The sequence below is a fragment of the Drosophila yakuba genome, chromosome 3L, assembly GCF_016746365.2.
Source record: "Drosophila yakuba strain Tai18E2 chromosome 3L, Prin_Dyak_Tai18E2_2.1, whole genome shotgun sequence".
NCBI lineage: Eukaryota > Metazoa > Arthropoda > Insecta > Diptera > Drosophilidae > Drosophila > Drosophila yakuba.
Genome location: NC_052529.2, coordinates 7,651,499 through 7,676,007, shown reverse-complemented (window position 1 = coordinate 7,676,007; position 24,509 = coordinate 7,651,499). Strand labels below are relative to the sequence as shown.

Sequence of the window (24,509 nt, the reverse complement as noted above, 5' to 3'; positions counted from 1 at the left end):
ATTTTTTTTTCATTTTGTGCAATATTTACAAGTTTCAATGTACTAACTTTACCATATATTATATGTATGTATATATAATTCTATAGAACTGGCTAAGTACTGATAGATACTCAAAAATAGTACACTTGCTTAACTATCTGTGTAATATTATATCTATACATCTTGCCATACTCAAATATCCTTCGTTAAGGTATGAAAACAGATAGAGAGAATCCTGCGAGATGACAAGGACTGGTACTTACGGTGTGTCCAGGGGTCCCTGGCTTTCCATCCTTGCCCGGCGTGCCCGGTGCTCCGCGCAACGACTCCCGCAACGACTCATTGTCCTTGATGGCCTCTAGGATATCAGACGCATTACATGTACACTCGCCAGTGTATTTCTGCGAAGGGAAATGGAATACAAAACTTAGCACCTGGCTGTGAATCGGATCACATTACCGCGGCACATCGTTATGGCAGGCAGGCAATTTTGTGTTGCCCGCCACAACGGCACAGAGAAAAAAAATTCTACCATACTAGTTTCATTTATACAAGAAATTTCGATTGAAATATATTTCTTGTTAAACTATTTAAGCTACCAGGAAATATGCCAGACTTTTAATCAGTAATCGTTGCCTACCCTTAGACTCATTTAAAAATGATTTTGGCTACTTTTGCAGCTTTATTAAAAGGTTGTCTAAACTTATTTCTCTGTGCAGATGCCAGCGGCGAATAAGTCTCTATTTGCAATACTTACAGCCCCCGCACTCGTCGTCTCCACAAAGGGCGGATAGGGGGCCGTTTCGCCTTTGGGCCCGGGCGGACCCGGCGGTCCCGGCGGACCGCGAATGCTGTCGCCCTTGGGCCCCCGCTCTCCCTTCTCGCCCTTGATGCCTCGGTACGCTGTCGCAACGGATGTGAAAATGGTATGGAAAGCAGAAAAAAAAAACAATTGATTAAAACCATTGCATTAGCATTGGACAATACAGTGGGACACATTAGCAGAAGTGGAATGGATTCCTGGCGGGGATGCACTTACGTCTCTCGTGCGAATACTGCGTCTGTCCCGGGGGCTGCATGCCACTGGCGTCGAAGATGTCTGTCGCCTGTGGAAAGTGGATGGAGGTGAAAAATCATTAGGACTCGAGTGCAAACCGCTGTCAATTTTCATACATTTTCATGACATTAACTTATAACTGACTGTAAATATTTAATTATGCAAAGGACAGCCACAGTGCTGACCAATATTACCATTTATGCAGCATTTCAAGAGCACTGTCAATAACAGCAGCACCACAATGAGCAAACGTATTTGCATTTGTTTAATGCACTCCCAATTGCTTTACTTAATTTTATAGATATTTTTTTTATTTGTTAATATACCAATAGGACTGCAGACTAACCTCATCGCCTGTATCCCAAAACTCATCACTTAAAATATTTGCTTCCGTCGAATCTTCGAAGAGAACACTCTTGGGGCCAAAAATATGAAAAGGCGGAAAGGCAGATAGATAAAATAATAAGGGAATCAAAGGGTTAAATAAATAATAAATAATAACTTGGGAATCAACATACCTCTCCAGATCCTTCGTTAGGTAAAGAACTCTCATCCTTAAGAAAAAATAAATAAAAAATAATGCCAAACTTTTAGGAATACTAAACTAATAAAATAATTTAAAGGTATTGATATTCAACAAACTAAAACAAAATTAAATGAGTATTTAAATAATGGGAATTTCAAAGGAAGAAACCCGATAAGTTTGGTTTAATTTGGTTAATTAAAAGTCGTAGGTAACTAGTATGTGTAAAAGGAATTTGCAAATATTTCAAAAGGCTGGCTTACACACATTTTTAGTGCTAAATTGAATTTTAAATTTGCAGCTGGCTACCAACACGATTAGCCGCATTGAGCTCTTTAATACACAAATATAACTTTACAGCGCGGGGATTAAAAATGCATCATCACATACATAAGTGTATCCGATTACATGTTATTTGCAGCATTAGTTGGTAGTCTCAATAAATGAACGCAAATCCCAATGCAAATATTCCTCTCACTTATGCAGACATAATGCAATTTTAATGTAATTTATCAGTAAGATGATTTGCCCGGCTATTCATTAATTAATTTAAATGCCAACCAATGCATTCTATTGGTTTTGGTTTAGTGGTGACCTCCATGATGATGACTATGACTTACCGCCGTGGTGGGAGCAATCGTTGCCTTTGGGGGCGGCATGCATGTGACATTTATGGCATCGGGATTACCATAGACATTGATTTTTTCTAAATAGCCCTGGGTTAAATAGTAACGTTTGTGTTAGAAATAAACGCATATTATATGCACATGCATATGCATATGCATATTGTGAGGGGAATAATTTTCGAAACGCTTTTCATCGAACCAAAACGCACAATGAGTGCCCACAACCCAATACATAATAAATCAATCAATTTGTATATATACATACATACGAGTATACTACTCGTGCATGTGCAAAGTATTTCCAGTACCAGAGCCCCATTTGTAATTGCCGCAAATCGAAATTTATTATTGATGTTAATGTGCAACAGTGACTGGCGAACGGCCGACCGGCCGGATAACTAATGTGCCGTGGTTTCGGATTTAGAATTACAATTAAGCATGCATATTTCACATTAGCCATTAGAAAAGGGGGCCCAGGATAAATAACCACTTGCGAGCAGTCAGTCGAACTGCTGGCCGCAGAAACTAACTACTGCATGCGGAGTATGGAATACGTAATGGGCCTATGAAGACAATGGACCACAAACAATATGCGGCTGAATCCTGAGACCAGAGACCATAGACCAGAGGTCTGAGTCCTTAGTCCTCGCTGCTCACTGCTCGCTGCACAATCACCTCCCTGTACAGATAGAGACACACAAATGCTCAATGCACATTTGCCCATAAAGTGAAGCACTGCAAATAAAAACGGCAGCAAACACTCAGGCCCAGGACACCAGTTTCAGGAGCAGAAACAGGCGCAGCAGGACTCAGCACTAGTACCGTGCAGTATCACAGGACTAAGCTACCGTAATAGCAGTCGGGTGTTTTAGTTGTGGCTGCTACTGCTACTGCCGCTTCGTCCTGTGAATGATAGTAATGGCCGTGCAGCTTTTATCCTGCCGCTCAGTTGAAAAAGTTTTGTCTGAGACGCTAACTCGTTGAGTTTCGGGTTAAAAGCGTCCTGGCACGGCTCACAATGGCTTAATATGCGCTGAGTCTGCGGCGGACTCACAATCTGGCTTTTGGACCTCGAGTTTATGGGGAGAGCAATTTAAGTAGTTTTTTCGAGTAGCATAATTGGGATTTTACTTTTTTATACTAAATAAAGTGGTTTAAGTAATATGGACATCCTTTTTTACAATATACTTCAAAATTATTTTTAATATTATTTATTATTACTTAGAAATTAAAAAGATATTTTTATGTATTTTTTTCAGGAAAATGTTTAGAGTGTTTCTCAACAAGCAAACATCATTATCTGTTTTTGAAAGTCTCTGGTCTCTGTTCGTAATACCACCAATTCTCAAGTATAAACGAACCAAACTTTGGTCATTGACAATGGGATGGTGCCATGGAGGATATTCTTTGAAACTGAGGGGTAGACAGTGAGGGTGTGAGTGTATGTGTGTGCTGTAACACACACGTGGCCCATCAATAGACATTGAAGTGAGCATTGTTCGCCATGTAGCTTGTTGCTGTTGTGGCATTGAGTGCGGATATTAAAGTTTTCGCTTTGTTTCTGGCTCGGCTTTGTTTTGGTTCAAGAAAACTATGCGCTAAACAAATGGCAAGCCGGCGAAAATCACTGGCTGGAGAGTCGGAGCATGAAAGCAATGTCCGTGCTCGTGTCCGGACTCTGTGTCCGTCCGTAATTTCTGTCCGTCCACCGTTCTGTCCGTGCTCGTGTCCGTGTGGCCCAGTTTCTATTGCAGCACGTGCTCTACGACCAAATGTTTTTGTGTGCAACAAAATTAGCAGCAAGGAAATTCACTTGAAACGGAAATTAAGCCGCAGGAAGTGGCATTTTTTTGGGCATGAGTCGTCGTCGACATTTTGGGATGTTTTTTTTTTTGCTGCCGCTGGCTTGACTCTCATTATTACCTGCATTTTTGGGCTAAGTAAATTGACAGCTCAACCATTGTGCAGTTGCCAAACAAAGGAAACGAGAATGTACTCTCTCTGTAGCACATTTCTGGGTAGTCAAAGCTCCCCAATTTAAGGACCAACACTCTTTGGGTTAGAATTAAAATTACTGCGGCCATATTATTACGTGTACACTTGCATAGCCAAGTATAAGCTTTCACAGTACGACTTATTTCTCGTTTCGATGCGGATCTGGCAAACAAAAAACTATCTGTGGACATTGCAAAAAGGGCTTAACCTCGACGGCACCGAGAACCCTTTTCGACCGCTCCTTGAGTACGACAGAAAATTCAGGGCGATGAACTGATAAGCGGACATCAAAGCCGCTCGCCTCCGCAATATTGTGCACGGCAACAAGCAGCTGCAAAGGCAGCTGGCCAACGAAAAGCCGTAAGTAGGTGAAATAGGTAAGTAGGGTAAATAGGTGTACGGAGAAAAATGTATATAAAATATATACCCAAATGGAAATGTGTCAATACGAGTGGTCAAAAAGAATAGCAATCAAAGTGGAAAACTAATATAAGATACAATAACTAAACCTAATAACTATTAGACAATTGGGAACGCAGTGTTTCAATTCTGCCGAGATTCTCTGCTGTGTAAAAAAAGGTCATCAAACTCAGTTTCTTAATTTCTTTCAGTGCAGTATTTTTTATCCAGTAAGGAATTGCGTTGGCGCACGACAACAGGCGTTGTGACAGAGGGTCAAGCGCAGACAAAGGCCGTTTTAAATAACGAAAAGCTGGCCGCAGGCAAAAGAAACATTTTCGGTGTCCTGGACATCCTGGTAGAATGTGATTTTAAGGTGAGCATTTAGTTTAAATAGTGTCAGGCGGAGAGCAGCTGAGGTTCTGCAGGTTGAGGAGGCTAAAGGAGGTGGCAGGACAAATGGTTGGCATTCGCAGGACGTCTCGGCAGGTCGGTCAAGTGGCGCAGAGTGCTCCGAGTGCTCCGAGTGTGCCGTGAGCAATTAACTGGGCTGAAAGTGCATGTGCAGTGCATATGCGCTGCTTGTGCATTTGTTGTTTGTTCTGTGCCGCACATAATTAAGGCCTGAAATGAACTGAAATGCGAAAGAAGCGGAGCAAGGACACAACAGGCCAGCAAAAAGTGAGTGCGAGAGCAGGCAGAAAGTGTGGTAATATTTGCGCAGCAGCGAGGCATCCATTGCCTAGCAATGAGTCCTTTTTGCTACTTTTTTTTTCACTCTTTTGCCCCTGACAAGGGTTCGTTCTGCGTATTGAAAATAAAGCAAATAATACGCAAATCGTTGACCCTTTTCCATTTGCCATTACCACGAGAAACCAGAAAGGTAGACCGGATTCCTTAAAAATGCGAGACACGTTTCAGTTGCAAGCTATAGGACCAGGAAAAGGACTCCGCAAATCCAACTCTGCGGCTATCTGCCAATTTGTCAAAAATGTGTCAATAATGGAGATCGATTGGGGCTCTTAAAAATTAACAGAAAATGGATTCGCAATCGAATCGAAATCCATGGCCAGGCAATAACCGTCACATTGTCTGAATCGGAAACATGTAAAATGACTTTGCTCAATTGATATTTCTATATGAATTTCGAAAATGCAAAAATTTGTCAAATTTTTTTTTTTTTTGAAAAATCAAAAAAAGTAGGGATAGGCATAGTTAGCTGTGTTTATTAGCAGCACAAAACAGTTTTTATTTTAGCTGTGCGGATATTTTTGGCGAGTTATGGCGAAAACACCGATTGAAAATATCCGATTTTTGATAAAAATTTTTTTTTTCGATTTTTCGATAAAAAATAGTCAGTTTTTCTTTAATAGCAGTAAAAATATTTGTCCAAATGTGGAATGCCATACCTCGTTAAATTCGTAACAAAATTCCCTATCGATCCATGTACATACTTTGAAATGCAAATTTTTTGCCATTTTTCGCAAATTTTGATGATGGTACCCCTCATCAAAAATGCAAAAATTTGTGAAATTTTTTTTTTTCAAATATCGAAAAAGTGGGGATAGAAATAGTTAGCTATGTTTTTTAGCAGCACAAAACAGTCTTCATTTTAGATGTGCGGCCACGCCATTTTTGGTCAAGTTATGGCGAAACGACGATTAAAAATATTCGATTTTTTTTACAAAATCTTTTTTTTTTTTTTTTTTTGATAAAAAATAATCCGTTTTTTTCGATAGCAGTAAAATACCCCGTTAAATTCGTAACAAAATTCCCTATCCGCATGTGTTAAAAAAATTTAAATGTAATTTTTTGCCATTTTTCGCAAATTTTGATGATGATACCTCTTATCTACTATAAAATGTATACTTGTATATATTTGTGTCTATTTATTGCCACTTCTGTATTCTTTTACTTTTAATAACCTTTGTACTTTAAAATAAATAAAGTTTACTTTATTGTTAAATAAAATAAAACGGAAGAATGATTTAATGAATCTTATAATCTATTATCTGAGATTCCAATAAATTTAAATCATTGCTTCACCTAATGAACTTTTCAAGGAGGTCGCTACTCATGAACTTAATTATACATTATGAAACTTAAAGCCTAGTTTGAAATGTGCTCCCAATGCCATTGAAAGTCTGATCCCGCCGTCACTTCCTCCCAACATTTCGCTTGTTGTGAGAGTTAAATTCTTAATTAAGCACAAATATTTAATAAGTGAAATTTACGGCATGCAGCGGCATCACAACAAAGAAAAGCTTTAGGCATTAAGATTACCATAAACTTGTTTCCGCTGACGCTGCTCCTGTACTCTATAATTCTGAAACTTATGGTAGGGTATATGAACTATTAAGAATTTATAGGACCATAATATTAAATCTTAGTTAAAAACGTTTGCTACATATACATATATTTTACAGACACTTTACGGATTATTTTTATCGCTGTTGCTGAATCCGGTGATACAATCATATTTTCTAGTCGAAAAATTTATATCAAGGGTATTAGTAGTCCACCTGACTTCTGTAACAATTAGAATTTTTCGCAGTTCGCTTTACCTCCCATATAATGACAATGGCAGCCACTGCCAGGACAAGAGCGGAAACGGATGTATATATTTTCGTTGAAGGCTCCTAATTCGCCCGCTTGTCCTGGTATTTGTGTCTGTGTGTGAGTGTGTGTGTGCATTTGTTGGCGGTTCTGGATCCTGCGGATTCTGCACTCGCACCCAACGAAAAAGTTATGCTCAAGTTAATAGATAATTAACCATGCAAATTGCCGCGCAACAGTTTACAGATACGGGTCTCATCCCAACCACCAACCAACAACCATCCTCATCGTAATTTTCATTATCATTTTCATCCTCATCAGCTTGCGTACAGCTTCCATCTTCCATCTTCCAGTTTCAGTTTCATTATCATTTTCACCTTCAATCTCGCCGTGTCACCGGCTACATGCGTAAGCACTTTCAGTACCTGACTGCCTACCTACCGACCTCTACCTTTGCCAGGTGTCTCTGCTCGCTCAAGTACAAAAGAATTAACTCTAATTACTTTGTAATGTTGATTAAGCCTGTTAGAGCGCATTAAATATGTAAGCGACGTTTTGACATTTTCAGCATATTTGCCCGTGGCTTTTAAGTGGGCAAAAACTATATGAGTTATGCATATTTGCCACTTGATTCACCGACGGCGGCCTAACATATTTTCGTAATTTCAACTGGAATGTGGCTTCAATTATCCAACCGCAGTAATGGCAAACAATTCGATTTCAATTCGTTTTCAAGGCATTTTCCAGAGCCGCACACAAAATGGTAATGGCAATAGCCGAATGCCAAAAATGCTAAATTTAAATTCAACTTTATGGCCACCGACGACAGCCGGCCGACAGTCGACAACAAACAAATGCCAATCCTGCTGAACTCGCAACTCCAAACTGGGAGCTCGGAGAACTCGGGGCACTCGGTTCTCGAACGGGCCAAGGTACCCGGGTCATAGCATAGTTTCTAAATCACTTTCTGACAGCCGTTTCGGCCCTCAGTAAAAGTCCAAAAAAAAACGCAAAAAAAACGAAAAATCTGAAAAGGAAAACACCGGAGCAACGAGGATAACAATCGCAACGTCAGAAAGTTGCGCACTTTTTGTAATTTTATTTTATTTCCGTTTAAATGCGTGCCACGCCCCCTTGGTTGCCACTTCTCACTTTTTGGGGATGAGCTGGGTTGAGGTTTGGTGCGATTTTAAAGCTAAATTATAGCAACATAAATTTTTACGGCCCTTTCAAGAGGCGGGATTCTTTGGAAAATACGAACATAAGGCTGCCCAGGTGCAGGACTTAATTCTCTTTACTCTGCACTTGACGCCAAAGCTCCCCTTTTTTTTTTATTTTTTTGACACTCGACGGCCGTTTCACATTTTATTTGATGCCCATTTTCATTTTTGCGCCGGTTCTTGTTTTGCATATAATCAGAATAAATTACTTTGCACATTTTGCGGCACATAAATTATTTAAGCAACGGTCGCATCAAAGCGCAGAGAGCACATAACGCAAAACTTGTACATATATGCAAACTCAAGCACATATTCATTGATTCAATGGCACCACTTTATAAAATATACTTAAAATACATTTTTTTATAACCAAAACGAAAATTGTAGCTTGAACAATACATATTGTTTTGCAAGTAGCTTATCTTTAACTTCATTATAAGCAACATAAAGCCCTATAGTTTATTTTTGAGATATTCTTAACTTGCTCCTGAGTCATCCCTTCTTATAAGAGGTTCTATATTAATGTAACATTATTTTTAATCCGTATATTTGGCAGTGTCCATGTGCAGCGAGCAGAAGTGACTATCTAAATTGTGGCAGAGACGGAGAAATGGAAACACAAGCCGAATATGAAAAGGAGCTGGAGCTGGGGAAGTGGAAATGGAACTGAAACTGGAAAAGCGGGTGGAAAAGCGGGTGGAAATGGGGGAAAATGGGGTAGCTGGGGGATCAAGGGCCCTGTTAGGGGACCGAAAAACAATGAGACGGCAAATGCCAACCGCATAGTGACAGATTTTTTTTAATTTTGCTAAAAACCTACGACTAATTCTCAAACGAGCTGACACAAATCTCGAAAAGTTTTTGCGCCAACGTTTTTGCAGAAGCGTCCGTCTGCTCGTCCTTCAGTCACTTTGTCCTTCCGCCTCTCCGACTGTCACACTGCCTTTCTGCTCGACTGTTTATCCTGCTGAGCATAAGCTACATATATATGCATATACAAATATACACAACTGGATACATACATATGTATGTACCAACTGCAGCAGAAGAACTCGGCAGCGGAGCTTTCGGGCTTATAGGGAAGGCAAAAAAGTATTTCATACTAAATTGCCCCAGTTAGGAAATGAAGTTCTTAAAAAAAAGGAAACTTCACTGTATTTATTTAATTATTTAAAATTAACTCATTTGTTGTGTTGTATGCACTAACATAATCCCATTGCGAACACACAAAAAATATAACCCATGCCTATGAAGCACTTTTTGTCTAATAAATTGTGTTAAGATGTTTGTTACATTTTGTTTATTTAGGTTTTTGTGTCACTTTTCCGCTCAATGAATTTATTACTTTATTTGCACCTTTACACGTATGTTTTTCAGACCCCAAGACAGAATACAAAGAGCAAAAGGGTTAAAATTGCATTTTATTGTGGGTCAAAAGTGCCGACAACAATTAGTTTAAAACGAGAAAAGCTGTCAAAAATAAAACCAAAACTTAAAATGTACCATGTGAATAAAGCAACATATTGTGAGCAAGTGGAATATTTTTCTGTGTTTATGTTCCAGTGTGCTGGTTTGAGCGTTGATTTAGACAGTTTTATAAACACAAAAGCAAACAGACTGTGACAACGTTGCGTATACGCAGCGTAAGCCGTTCTCCTGAGGCAGCTGCAGCTACAGCTACCGCAAAATATGCAACATTTTAAATATATATTTTAAAGAGGATGTGCTAGACTTAGTTCCTAAAAACAAGAAACTGGTTGGGGAAAATACTGGGAGTTTCTGAAATGTACTTCAAAACAAAAATTTATAATGCTAATACAGCATTACTTTTCATCAAGCTTTAACTTTCTAATTTATATTTTGTTTTCAGCATGCAACCTGCTAAAGTCCTAAATAAACTACTAAAGGAAGCTCCCAAGGATACTAAAGGCAGCAAGGAGATTGAAGAGTTGCGCAAACTGATCAATGAGCTGATGAAACCGCGACAAGGACAACTACTTCAGATCCTAAAGACTCGCATGATTGCTGCCACTCGAGATGACTATCAGGATGACAATCAGGACTGGTGGCCAGATTACGAGCTATTAACATCAGACTGGCGAGCCATTACAGATATGAATGTGAGCAGTAGTTAATAAAGTATCAAAAATAATATATATTAATAATAAAATACCACAGGGTCTTTTAGTCTGCGCTCAGGATGCTCTGAAGGGATTACCGGATGATCTGAAGGCCATTGGTGAAAATTTCGATTATGCCTATTCGGTAACAAAGCCAATCACTATTCGGAAAAAGACAAAGAACTATTTTTTAGTAGTGGAACTTATCGAGGACATGGAGGACTTCGTAACGCATCTCAGCCGCCTGTGCAGCAAGAATCTGGACGAGCGAAGGGACCTGTACGATCTGGCATCGATAACTAAGGACACTGGCGACCGCATCAAGGTGAAAATCTTCGATGAACGCACCTTTGTGCAATTGCAGTCGCGTATCGAAAGTCTTAGGAACTACATAAGAGACTTCAGCGCCCTATTCGATGTCCACTTGGAGTCCAAAGAGGAGGCTGCATTCAAGCCATTGTATATGTTGGCAAAACCCCAAGAACCGGTTGCCATTGCTGATAAGGTTCGGACTTAAGCCAGATCGATCAGGAAGTCATCTCACCGTCTATTCCCAAGGCATGGCTTCCAACGGTTTTCATTGTACAATACCCACACACACACATACAAACACACATAGATACAGAACACAGAAACATGACTCCGGCATATGGGCGGTAATAAAGAGTTCGCCTCCAGTGTATTGGAGTATCTGGGAAAGCTTTTTATGCTTCAAAGTCAATATAGTAGTGTGCCATGTACAGAGCGCACAGTTTTAAAACGGTAAGTATGCCTTTCAGTTACGTGGTCGTGTGTGGTGACACACTTGCCCCCCCCCCCCCCCCCCAACTGCCCCACCCACTGAACAGCCCTACGACCCTCTGGCCACCCACCCACGGCCCCTTGTCAATGGGCTGTTAGTTGCTCCGAGCACAGACGCCATTCAAGCGGAAATGCAGCACCGAAAGCCGGCTACGAGCTGCACTGAGCGAAATTTGGTTGCTAAACGGTTCGCTGCTTATAAGGATGACATGTAATTGATTATCGAATCAGTTGGAAATAAGGATTTTTCAGCATTTGAGCAGCTGTAATTCTTTGAAGATATATATCAGATTTAATTGTGAAGAATTTACTACCAAAAAAACTTACAGATTGATATGTCACTGCTTTTCACTGATTTCCTCATTAAAAACTTTAAAGTTTTAATGTTTTTTTTCAGTGTGAGTTCTATGAACGGGCACACGGCAACGAAAAAAGAGCCAGAACCATAGCCGGAGGCAGAAACCTCCATGTGAAGTGTGTCATCAGTTTAAGGTTTTTGTGGGCAGCACTCACACACAGACGGCAATCCACTCACACTAACATGCCGAACACGCATACAAATGCACATGCACACAGATACTGGCACACAGATACAGGCTCAGAGGGCCGGAGAAAGCGATACGAAATACGGAGCTCCCACTCACGAGACCGAGCAGCCCGTATTTTCATAATAAACAAATGGGTTGTATGGTTGGTTGGCTTAACTTTCGGGCTGCCAGCAAGTCGCAGATAGCAGATAGCGACAGCCACCGCTCCGCATTTGTTAGCGCAAATCAGTGCTATTTATATTGCGGCAGTGGCAAGGTATATGGCAAGGTATATGGCATGGCATGGTATGGTTTATCCTCGGCCATATCTCCCGCCATATCAGAGGTACCAAGTCAAATCCTCACGCCCCCGGGGGCATCATAGTGCGTGGTACTTGTCAACACGCTTGCCAACTGCATTTCGCCGACGAGGTTTGCATCCAATTTGCCGAGCAGCGGCCACAATGACGCACACACAGATACTCCGAAACTCAGATACTCCGATGCAAATGCAGATGCAGCCGCGCTTGGAGCAAAAACCAACCCGCCAGCTATCTATTTGCAATAACCATAGCTCGAAGAGTAACATTTGTCTTAAAATTACCTTTTTTTCGGAATGGTAAACCAAAAATACCAAATAAAATAAATAAATAAGGAATTTGATCCTTTAGAATTCTTTTGTATCAAATTTTCAGTGGGAGAAAATATTTGATGTTAAATATTCCTATGATCAATAAATATACTTTAAATTTATAAAAAGATATCAAATGCAACCCAATTATTCATTAAATTTATAAAAAGATATCAAATGCAACCCAATTATTCATTAAATTTATCTAAAAATCACAGGATGCGGGTTATCAGCATTTGCGGCATGCAGCCATTAGTTGCAATCTGAAGGGAGCAACTTCCGTTGCAGGTTGTCAATGCAACAAGTTCAAGAAGCGCAAACTTTTGCGCTGCCTATCGCAGCGTCAAAACCGCAAGAGTCGGCTAAAAGTTCTGCTATCTATGCCATCAAAAGTGAGATACCACCAACTACACCTACACCATCGTCCTGCCACTTCTGTTCTCTTCAGTTTGGTTTGGTTCGGTTCTGGCTTCTGGCTTGTGGTGCGGCACAATAATAAATTTATTACGGACTCTTTGGCGGGGCGTGTCGACGTCGTCATCGAGCGGCAAGTTCGCCTTGGATTTCTATACGATTCCTTGGGTGCGTGCAACAACTCAAACTCCCTGCTGCCATTTGGTTGCTAACCCGTAGTTATAGTGGCATGCTGCGCTTTAATAAAATATTATCATAAACGTAACGGAAGCTAGTTTTTCATATGCTTATATTCCCAGCCCGTGGAAGAAGCTTTCACAAATATCCGTATTTTTACTCCGGTTCTGTTTTCCTTTTCTCTGCCATGCAGGATAGCAACGGGAGTAATATGTTTTCATAAATCAAATGTACGAGAAGCGCGTTGCTCAATATTTAATGTTTTGCCTTTCGGAATTTATACACACATCAGGAATGTGGGGATTAAATTTGAATTTATCTGATGTTCATGAATATGAACATCGTTTCTTTTAGTCAGCTCAAGACTTTTTAGTAGTCAGAGAAAAAAGCTAGTTTTCAAACCATTGACTTTGAATTAGCTTCTATTTAGTGCGGAAAATGAAATATTTTATAAATGCCATTTTAGAGACTCTGAATACGGAATTTCATTTTGAAGGAAATAGAGCAGCCGAGTTGCTGGTTTATTTGCTAGTAAACACTGATTCGATTCCCAGGAATTCGCCACTGGTATTTTCTTTCTGTTTTAGACGGAAACTTTTCTTCTGCTGCTGAGGCACTCGGATATTTTTATAATTTATTGCCAGCCACGAATGCACACATATACGAGTATCTGTGTGTGTTTGTACCTGTGTATTTGTGTAGGTAAATCTAGGGGAATGCTTTTCCGGTAGTTTTTTATTGCTCAATCGAAAATGGGATAGTGGGTGTGAGTTAATGGCTGGCTACTTTCTACTTTCTTTCCATACCCAGCAGCAATGTCGATGTCTGAATGCGGGTGTGAATTGGTTTTTTATGCCCACAAGGATACCACCGCATAATAGATGCCTTATTAATTGGAAATGCGCAGCAGGATTAACGACTTATACCTGGTGTAACACAATGCTCGTCAGTCCATAAATGTCCAACGACTTTCGACGAGTCGGCGGCTTCGGTAAATGCATTAACTATAATTGGCTTTCGTCTAATTTCGCTTTTGGGTAATTAGGCACTAATGAAACCTAATAGACCTCGCTCCGCCTCGAAAGCCACAAATCTAAGCCTCGGGAATTCGACGATATCAGTCAATAAGCCAACTACCGCCAGCAGTGGATAACCACCTCGTATTAAACAAGGACAAATTGCCTGTCAATCTACGTGTAATTTTTATAAATTTCCAATTGTGCAGCAGGCGTTTTTTTTCCTTTCATTCGCCACCGATTTTCTCGCCCCTTTTGCCCCACCATTTTTATCGTGGGTTCGTAATTAACAGCGCCAAGGAAACTAAGAAAATAGCGACTAGAACGGGGGGAAAAGCGTGTGTAATGTAAGTCACTGCTAATGAACCCATCGCCGGCTTGCTAGTGGGTGGTGCTTGGAGTGGGTGGTGGAAGGTGGGTGGTTGTGGGTGCCATTTAGTGGGTGGTGCCAGGTGAGACAGCCCATGCAGAAATGGCTTTATTAACAGCCTGGCTACAACTCGCGCTGCTTGTTTTGGATTTTTATTGCTAAACTTTGTTTCTTTGGTTTGTTGGGCCTGACTCCATTTTCGCGCTCAGCACATATATTTGGTTAGGCACTGGGAAAAATAGTCATAATAATCATAAAAAAATATTAATTTATAAATATTTATGAGGAATTTGTGGCAACTAATAATATACAAATCAACATTAAATACAAAATGGCTTAGTTATTTTTTTCTTTTGTTCCATGTCGATATATTTTGCCATATAGAGATGGTAATTGAAAAACAGCAAAATAGAGCCATCAACTGTGTTCCATATCGATGCCAGTCGTTAACGCTTGTCGACTTTCACTTTGCTCGTTCTCATGCGACACTTTGAATGTTTTAAATGGTTTTTTATTGCCTCGCCCTTCGCCATTTCCTCGCTTTCCGCGAATCCTTGCCTGTATCCTTGTATTCGCCCTCGTCCTGCCTCGCTGCTGCATAAAATTAGTTTAATCACTGTTTTCAGACTCGCAAGCGGGGTGAAGTGGGGGGTGGCGAAAGGGCAGGTGAGAGCGAGCCAAACCCATAGGTAAGCGTAAATAATGTCAAAGCAGTGCAACTCTGGGAAAGGACATCGCCCAGCCCCGCCCACCAGTCGCCGCCCCTTTGCCAGCGTGCTTGGTGTCAATAGAAACATTAACTGGGCGTGCTGACAAAATTAGCACAACAATTATGCAGGTATTAGTCGAAGTTTTCTCGTATTGTGGCTCTGTATTGGCTGCTCTTGCTCCCTTTGGGAAAAGGTCCTTTGGCGCAGAAACAATGGAAACGAACGTTTGACAGGAAAGAAAAAGGTTCTATCAACACGGAAATAGCTGCCATTTGCTCTTTTGTCTATTTTAGAGCACTTCAATTGTGTATCTTATGACAAAACTTTAGAAAATGGGTGGGGCATTAGCACTTTGCGAGCTGTCTGCAATAAAACACCCTTTTAAGTCATTGTTTAGGAAATAGAGGAAACTTAATTAAGTCTAAGTGCGTTTATACACATTCTATTAATGTGAAATTCATGGAATTATCCTAAATACGATTAAATCATTTCATCTCTGCTTTTCCTTGGGTCATCAAAAAGTCTAAAAATATTTTGTGGTCAGCCAGTTAAGCAAGTTACATAAATGAAATTTGTATATTTACATTAAAAGCATTTTCAAAATGCTGAGGATATTTACAATTCAACAGCCATAAAATGGAGAAATGATGGTCTGCCATGTACTTGTACACTTTCTTTAAGAAAAGCAATAACAAAACAAGTCCAAAGTAAAAATGCCATTGGGCATTATAAAGTGCAACCCACTCATTCGCCAAATAGATTCTTTCAAGCAGTCGCAAAAACTGACATTGCGTATACGCCACGTGGACAGCAGAAAAACGTAAAACGCAGCTCGTTAAACGGGACATGAAGTACTATACCAAACAGGTGAGCGTAGCCGTGTCACTCTTATCAATTTATCTTGTGACCGAGCGTCGGCAACAAAATGCTTATAATGTGCTCTAATAATTGCAATGTCCTTTTATTCCTCTGCTGCGCAACAACAACAAAGCTGGACTTTCACCTGTGGGAGAAAGTGGAGAAGGGGAAGAGGCAGGTGTGCTCGACCAGAGCGAAATGTTCTGTTGTCATGAAACATTTGTCACAATAAACTTTATTTGTTTTCGTGTACTGCAGTATATGTATATGTACGTGCACGGAGAATAATTGAATGGCAGTAATTGCTGGCTATAATTACTTGTTTTTAATTACTTGTAATAGTACTTATAAATAATTTAAACCCTTTATTACTATGTCAATTGAGACAGTCTTCAATATAAATGTTAGCTTTCAACCTGTCAGCTGTATTACTATGTATATTCAAGTGGGAAACGATTAGGGTAGTTTTGTAAAATGGCATTTAAGTTTTAATAAATAAATTCGTAATATTTCAGAAATCACAATAAAATGAAATATTAAGTAATTTTCATTTCTTTTTTAAACCAATGCTCATCCTCGTTTCCTGTGTACATCCTGGCATGCTTTATTTGCTCTCCGCTCGCTGTGACTGCGACGATGTTTGCGGGTGTGTGTTTAAAAGTTTTTCCCAACTTGTTGTGTGTGCTGGTTGTTAGTTCCAGCTGTGTGTGTGTCTCCGTGTGTGTGTGTTTGTTGTGTGCGTGCTGGACGCGCATAAGCCGCGCTAGAAGTGAAAAACCCCCTGCCCGAGTACAAACCAACCTGGTCACTGCAGGAGGAATCCCAGTTCTGGAACCCACACCGGTGACATTTGTTTGCATTTAAAGGGGCAGGATGTCAAGCATTTAGCATTTACCATTTACCATTTAGCATTACACATAGTAATGTACACAGTTCGTAATGTTTAGATGCTTGGCGAGCCTCGTAAAGTGCTTGTGGCAAAACAAAAAATAGAGGCGGCGTAATGGTGCGCCAGACACGTGTTGATAATGATTATAATTAATTGGCTAGTTCATTTTAATTAGACTGAAATGCCATTTGGTTTCAAAAAAAAAAAAAACGCAAAACCCCTGCAAAACTTGTTGCGGTCGAGGCTTGTGGGTTTAAGTTAGTTACCTGAATCCTAGCTGCCACCCGTTCGCCGTTGTAGCGATTGGGATTGAACCATCCCTTTGTGGAGCCCGTTACGAGAACGATGCCGAGCAGGAAGAACAAAATCAGCGCGGTAATCACGAGCTTGGCACGCGTCGATATAACCATTGCCATTTTGTACGATATTTACACGATTCCGATTCCGATTGCGATTGCGATTCAACACCGATTCGATATGCAACACTTAAAGCACTACGAGAAATCAACGCCAAGCGAAATGAACGACAACAAACAACCGGCGACGAATAGAATTGCCTGAAAGAAAATGCATAAATTGGAATATTAATTAGCTGAGGGTGGGTATATTGCTTTGCCACCATCGCCGCACACAAATGGTTTGGATGGCTTGGATTCCGCTTCTGGTTCGATTTTATTTTAGTTTCGTTGTTCGACAGTGATGAGAAGCTTATCCTGGGATTAGTACATATTTAAAAATCAACCATTCGATTTCTAAGTTCACCGCAGTATTTAATTGTAATTTATTCCATAAACATCCCACGTTGGGCGCCATAAATTGGTCTACGCTGAAGTGAGACCTTAAAATTGGGTCTGTATCCTGGTTTTTTCCTAGTCACTTGCCATCTCTGATTATTGAGTTGTCGGCAAGTATATTTGACCCGCTTGGACTTTGGCTCAGTGATATTGCTGGCTCTGATGCTGATGCCTAATGGCTTTTGTGGCCCAGTCTTAACCTTGCGAACTTCCCTTGCCGCGCCAACATGTTTCTGTCTGTGAGGAAGCAGGAAGGTGCTTTCCCTGCCACAAAGCGTTTTTGTACACATGCCACAAGCACTCTCACATGTATGGCAAGGAGCTCACACCCATACTCATACTCATAGTCACACTCACACGCACACGCCCCTTAACAGGCACTCGACCAAGGACCCCCGACCCTCACGCTCACTTCCTGTAAACGCTACAAATGTAATACGTTTTATTTAATTCTGCTTCCCGTATTTTTTCCTTCCACCCGTCGCTTGTCAGCATTTTCTCACTGATTTGCGGCGCCCGGGGTGGCGGCTCTAAAAATATGACTTAAGAAGTGGAAAAGACAAACTGATACCCATTAAAAACAGATTTAATCAGCATAAAATGTTATTTTTCTAACATGTCCATTAAAGCAAAAAAATACATAAGGTAGGGCTACTACTATGAAAAATGATCCTTAAAGTGCTTCAACTTCCCAATCATCACAAAAAATCACCCTCAAAACGGCGAAACCGCAACAAATCAGAGGTAGCACTTGAAGTAAACTTTTTGAAAAGTTAAGCTGCCAACAAGTTTAGTTGAAAAAAAATATTGAATTATAGCAATGTCAAAGGCAAGGAATGAAGCTCCGAAAATTGGTCACATGTTCGCAAGATGTCTTGCTACGACGTTTGCTACATTTTTGGTAATTTCTTTTTTATTTTTCGTGGCAACCGCATAAAGGCATAAGCCAAATGTTTTGCAGCGGGTTCTGGGGGGTTTTGTCCTTGAGTCAGTGCAACCCCGAAAAAACTGAAAGTAAAATGAAAATAAAATGAAAAAAGGCGAGCAGCAACTTCTGCCAACCTACATAATTGCGGCAAAAGTTGGGCCAACACACACACACACTTACAGGAGATGCAGAGATACACAGACGCACTCACACAACAACAACTTATTACGGGGCTAAGAGTTCACTCACAAAAGTGTGCTACAGTCAGCGCATAATTACGATAATCGTGTCAGTCTAGAGCCACCAGCAGCGTCCATGGGCTCACCTTAAGTCTTTAACACCCGGCCACGCCCCCAGACCCACCTAACACGCCCACCTTTTGGGCCTCCTACGACTTGGCTTTCCTTTTCTTTTCTTTTTTTTGTGGGTGGCAGTGAAGCCAACCAGTTATTGGAGTCAACGAGTCGGCGGCGGCGGCGTAACACAAAGTTTTGTGCGCGCCCAAAAAGTGGAAGGCCAAAAGGAAACTTTTTTATGCCAAGTCAAGCGACTGGCCCACACCTCTGGATCGGATCCGGATCCACCCATACACTCCTGCCCATCTAAACTTGGCATTCTTCACGCAGCGTTAAAATTCTGCGACTGCAGAGTTTAAGCTTAAAGTTTGACGCGGTTCAAGTTTTCTAATGAAATTACCTGCTCCCTGGTACTCAGCCTTACTTTTAATGAAAAGGGGCAAGCTTGTGCTGCCAGAAATAACAAAAAAAAGAATTAAGGTGGTGGGGCGATAAGAAGGAAATTTCGTATCTTTTACCAAATTAAGTACACAAAAATGAGTAACGACTTTTGAAGTTGTCATGGTAGCCAGAAAGTTAAATGCTGGAAGAGGGCAGAAAAAAAAACACAAAGTTTCAGAGGGCAATAGTTTGAGTGAAACCCTTTTTCGGACATTAGCGCCTAATGAAGATAATGGGGCGACATATTTAAAAAGGGTTCTTCCGTCCCCGAAAGCAACGAAATCCAAAAGCTTTGTGCAAAGTCATCTCGTGTGAGTTTTGGGTTTCCTCTGCTGGCTTTCCGTTTGACATGTAATTTTTAATAAGCACCGTTTTCCGCACAAATTTCCCTTTTTTTTTTTTTGTTGCTGTGGGCCCGTCTTTGTTGGTCGCTATCTGTGACAAGGTCGGAAAATGGAATAGAAATGAATGCCGGGAGTGGGATATGTGTCACACATGTATCCTTAAAATGAAGGCAAATGAAGGAACAAAACAAACCGTCAGTGCTAGAAATGTCTAATGTCTAACCTCAGGCCTTTGTGACTTTTGTAAGCGTTTGATCGATAAGCCCGACAGCTCCTCCCATCTACACATGTATATATTCTCATATGTATCTACAGAAGTCCCAAGAAATCCACATCATATGGGGGTTTCCTTGAGACGCGTGTTCCCAATGATTAAAACGCGCTCATGAATTCTCTGCCTAATTAATAACAACCCAAAAAATTATGGGGCGGTGCTATCAGCTCATATAATTAAAGTCAAAAATTTGCATAATTTATGTTTATTGGTGACGCCCCATTTGGTTGCGATGGCTTTTCGCCCCTTTTGGGGTAGCTACCAGCTATAAAATTACAAAATAATCATAGTTTGTCGTTGCTCTCTGCGTACCCTTGTGTCATTGAAGATGTGTGTTCTTCGTTCGGTTCACATTATTTTGTAAGGGTTTTATGTGGCTTCCAGAAATCAACAGCCCCCATCAGATTCATAAAATAGGCAACGAATATGTACGATTTTAATGGCCTGCAGCTCTAGACGTAATAAAAAACCCATTTATGGACATAAGCACAAAAGGTATGTACATGTGTTATTGCCTTGGGGTAAAAACTCTCATGGCCGTCCATCAAGCGGAAATATATGCGGTAAATGAGTATCGAAAACCAGATCCGTCGTAAAATAATGCTCGAGGAATCAAAGAAACCGCCTGGCTTTCAATTATTTATTACATCATTGCCCAATTTTATGTATTGCCTGCATATTTCTCAAAATGCGAAAAAGAGAAAATATATTTAAATCAACGACAAGTATTGCCAGCTTCTCAACCCAAATGTTGTTTACTGACCAACTGTGAACTAACAAACCACTAAAAAATTGTTCAATTTCCGACGAGTGCAGAATGAACCAGTGGACCTGAGTGTTTGTTGAAAACTAATTTCCAAAACAATTGATTGGCAGTTGGTAGCTGGTAGATGGCTGTACTTGACCAAATATGTAAATAAACATTTTGAATTGAATTTTGAAATTGTGCCAGCATAATAGATTCTAATATTCTATTATGATGATAAATTGTTTAATTTACAAATCAAAATTACATATTGCTGAAAGCGAAGCTGACGCAAGTCAATGTTCAACGTGCAACAGCAAAAACAATCATCCTCTGATATTTAAATGCATATTAGCAGTGAAAACACACACACAGACCCACACATGCACCCAGTTGGTTGGTACATGAATATTTATGATCTCTTTTGGCCAAGAAGCTGTGCAGAGCAAAGTTTGTTTTGTAATTGAAATTTTGCTGTGCCTCTTGTGCAATTAAATGCAGTCAAAATGGCCAAGGCCTTTAAAGTTTCAGCCGTAGAGAGATACTTTTCAGTATGCTTAGCATACTTTTCTGAAGGGTTAACTTTCGCTCTTTATGCCAACGCGCCTTTTGTTTGATCCACCACACGATGCCTATTAAAATCCAGCACGAGAAAGAGAGAGCCTCGACTGCCAGCCCTATTTTATTTAATAAATAAAACGTATTTTCCTTTGCCTTTCGGCCATATGCGAAGTACGCGGGACGCAGAAGGCCGAGACAAAGGCGGCCAGGACAGCCCACAATATTATAAATGTATACATACATATTACGCATACGCCCCGTGCTGCTTTAATATGCATATGCAGGCGCATTGGCTGCTCGGGAATAAGGGAAAATTGTGGGAGTATGGGAGTTGGGTGCTAGGAGGCGGGAGTTGGCCAACTCTGTCAGTGGTTAGTGACGCGTCGGGGCAAAAACTGTTCTCGCCGGCGCTTAATGAGTTTGCCATTGATTTAGGCATGCCAGGGCAATCCATGCGGCCCTATATCCTGCCTATTTCAGCCATGGCTGGCTGGACTAAAGGGGCTTTATTTTCCCAACCCCACCAAGCTTGACACAATTTATGCGCGAACCATGTTCTCTTTTTTGATGGGCGACTTTCCAAACCATTTGTGTGTGTACGAAGTAGGTCTTATTTCAACTGGCCAACTGGCCATATTTACCTTCAAGCCGAACGCACTGGGACCATTCACAACTATTCACTTTAAATTATGGGATACGAATACGGGATATGGGAGTTTAATCACGCGCACGCAAAATATTTAATATGTTGACAAAAATCACAGATAATTTAATGGCAAATACTTTGCTGTATTTATAGGTATGTGTTTTGCTTTAAAATTTATTGTAATTGTGAATTATGTATGCCACTTTTTTTCCTGCTCATTTGTAATTACAAATGACAGTCGTGTCGTGTGGTGCTTTTATGTGCAATTTTATTCTTTATTGTTAAATTGCTGTTTGTTATGTTTCTTAGCTTTGACGTCGTGCTGTGCAATTAATTCACTTTTTTACACCGCTTGCATTCTGGCATTGTGCAATTGATTGATTTCCATTCGAACAAGCTCGCTGAGTGGAGTTTTTTATTTTGGTGGGGGTTTTTGGACAGTGTTTGGGTTTATATTCGTGTTTGCCACCACTTCTTGAACTTTTACAACCGGCAGTTGCAACGCGAAGACACAGAACGACGACGCTGACAAGCAGAACAAGGGTAAAAGTAATTGCAGTTTTGATATCTGGCGTATATCCTTGCCGCTGATAAGTCTCACTAGTCTGGAATTTAACCCACTTTTGTGGTGTTACACGATATGTACTCTCTTATCCACTTGTGATATGATCGATTGCTTGGATTATGCTTGGGGAACACACTTCAATGGCAGTTTAAACTTCCGGTTCAGTCAGGAGTTCAGCGGTCGAACGGTTTTCAAACGCTTGCGCGGCCTCTCCTTCATCTTTGGTCGCATAATTGAATTTTAATTGACTCAATTCCGGGCCGGTCGGTTCACTTAGGCGAGCATATTTCATTTGGCCATATAAATCACTTTCATTTTTTGCGGCTAAGCCAGCACAAGGGCTTCATTCGCAGTTGTTTTTGGCCCTATAATAGCTACAGCAGCAATAGCAAAAGTAGTATTGGTAGTGGTAGTTGTGCCACCAGCTGCCACCGCACTCACGACGTCCTCTAACCAGAACGAGCAAGACGAGCAGGACGAGCTGAACGAAGACGACAAAGACGACGAGGATGTGGATGTGGATGTGGACGAGGACGAGTACCGACCGCACGGCAGCAACGATGGGCTCATCTTAAAACCGGCCGCGTGGCCATCTGAACTGCTGGAAAACGCGAACGCAACTGAAAAGGTAAACGCACTCGCAGCCCAAGGAGGCCCATCAAATCACAGCAATCTGTTCGGGCCACAGACAACACATTGCTCCTCGTGCCAGCTCGACTCGTTCACTCATTGGCTGAATCTCAACGAGCGCTGAATGCCCTCAATGGAGAGAATCGGTAGTCGAGAACCGAGTGAGTTATTTGCCGGCCAACGGGGGGTATACGCAATAAAGCCCACATGGCGTATACGATACGCTTTTGAGTGCCTTTTGAGTGGCAATTGAGAGTGCCAACTTTTTCCGCCAGATGGCCAAGTGGCGCCACTTTTGGGGCGACTCAAGTGGTGAGTGGTGAAAAGCTTTCAGCTCTTGCTGAATGGAAGTGCACAGCAAGAAAATACCTTCTACAACTTGGAAACATTGCTCAAGCTTAATTTAGAAATGTTATACCTCGACCCATTTAAAAATATTTGGGTTTTTCTTTACGTAGCCTAACTTGACACAGCTTAACATTTTTCTTTAAAAAATGTTTACAATAATTATTGTATAAACCCACATACATTTTCAGCATAAACTGTAGAATAGACAAGTGAGTCATGTTTCAGTCCAAAAAATATTGATTTCCAAGAATAAACCATTGCGCTGCTGACCACAAATTAAAGATCCACTTAAAAGCGATTTCTAAACTCCAGCCCTACGGTAATAAAATTGCACTTCAATTGAATATTGGGCAAGTGGTAGGTGGTGCTCGATAGCGTTTCGAAAATCATTCCCCTGCCATGGATCGCTGATCAAAGGCGTAATCAAATTGGCCGCCGCCAGAACTTACCTCGAATTTACCGCCAATAATGGAGCCCGCCTGGCCAATATACAGAGTGGATGCCGAATCGAAGACCAATTCGATGGGCTCCCTGGTGACCAGAGTGGTGTTGCGCAGCTCGCAGTCGTAGTAGAAGGACACTTTGTCGCTGAGCACCTGGAGGGCAATCGAGTTCCACTTGTCCGGCACATGAGCCACGCCGAAGCTGGCCAACTTGCGGCCGATGTTCTGGTCCGCCTGCGTGTAGACCAGCGATACGTTGTAGCTGTTCTTCACGACGGGCGAGAGGTGTACGCCCAGCTGAACGACCGTGTCCAGCGGATTCACCACGCTGAACAGGTAGCCGCCCTTCAGCGAGCTCTGCCGGAAAGTGATGAGGATGGCGAACTCGTAGAGCTTCTCCGGTAGGAGCATCCGATACGGCGACTTCACGTCCGCCGTCTGCAGGAAGCGGAACGCGGGGAAGCCGTCCTCCGCCTCGCCAAACTCGATGCCCGCAAATTGGTTGTTGTTCATGATGTCGGTCAGCGTGTATTCGGCCAGGGCATCTGAAAATTGATCCAAGTTGGTGTTAGAGTCACACTCATTGCGATATTGTAATATTACAGTTTGAGGTGCACTGGCATGCA

At 41.2% G+C, this 24,509-nt stretch overlaps 2 protein-coding genes across 19 annotated transcripts in view; one reads left to right on the top strand and one right to left on the bottom strand.

Annotated features, from left to right (window-relative positions):
* Positions 1-24,509, bottom strand: part of LOC6533257 (collagen alpha-1(XV) chain) — a 57,543-nt gene that overhangs the window by 19,193 nt on the left and 13,841 nt on the right. For 11 of the 17 annotated variants that reach the window (XM_039373468.1, XM_039373466.1, XM_039373469.1 and 8 more), the window contains exons 4-10: positions 23,890-24,428; positions 2,180-2,275; positions 1,555-1,590; positions 1,383-1,451; positions 1,019-1,085; positions 737-882; positions 243-380 (exon numbers count right to left, since the gene is read on the bottom strand). In XM_039373468.1, the coding sequence (XP_039229402.1) occupies positions 243-380; positions 737-882; positions 1,019-1,085; positions 1,383-1,451; positions 1,555-1,590; positions 2,180-2,275; positions 23,890-24,428 (1,091 nt within the window). Of the gene's footprint in view, positions 1-242; positions 381-736; positions 883-1,018; positions 1,086-1,382; positions 1,452-1,554; positions 1,591-2,179; positions 2,276-17,134; positions 17,426-21,892; positions 23,083-23,889; positions 24,429-24,509 lie in introns of those variants that run through there. The other 6 variants (XM_039373472.1, XM_043206986.1, XM_043206988.1 and 3 more) reach the window with 4 other exon arrangements.
* LOC6533258 lies at positions 10,134-11,174 on the top strand. Of its 2 annotated transcripts, XM_039373482.2 has the most exons (3): positions 10,134-10,475; positions 10,534-10,620; positions 10,670-10,781. In XM_039373482.2, the coding sequence occupies exons 1-3, from the start codon at positions 10,227-10,229 to the stop codon at positions 10,670-10,672; spliced, it is 339 nt and encodes a 112-aa protein (XP_039229416.1). In that variant the 5' UTR covers positions 10,134-10,226; the 3' UTR covers positions 10,673-10,781. The 2 variants fall into 2 exon arrangements, with proteins under 2 accessions (XP_039229416.1, XP_002093984.1); XM_002093948.4 differs by having other exon boundaries at positions 10,138-10,475; positions 10,534-11,174.

What these genes read in the sequence shown, in the direction of transcription:
- LOC6533258 (XM_002093948.4), top strand. Translation starts at nt 10,227, where the DNA reads ATGCAACCTGCTAAAGTCCTAAATAAACTACTAAAGGAAGCTCCCAAG. An exon ending in GAGCCATTACAGATATGAAT is followed by an intron (nt 10,476 to 10,533) that starts GTGAGCAGTAGT and finishes AAAATACCACAG; the next exon opens with GGTCTTTTAGTCTGCGCTCA.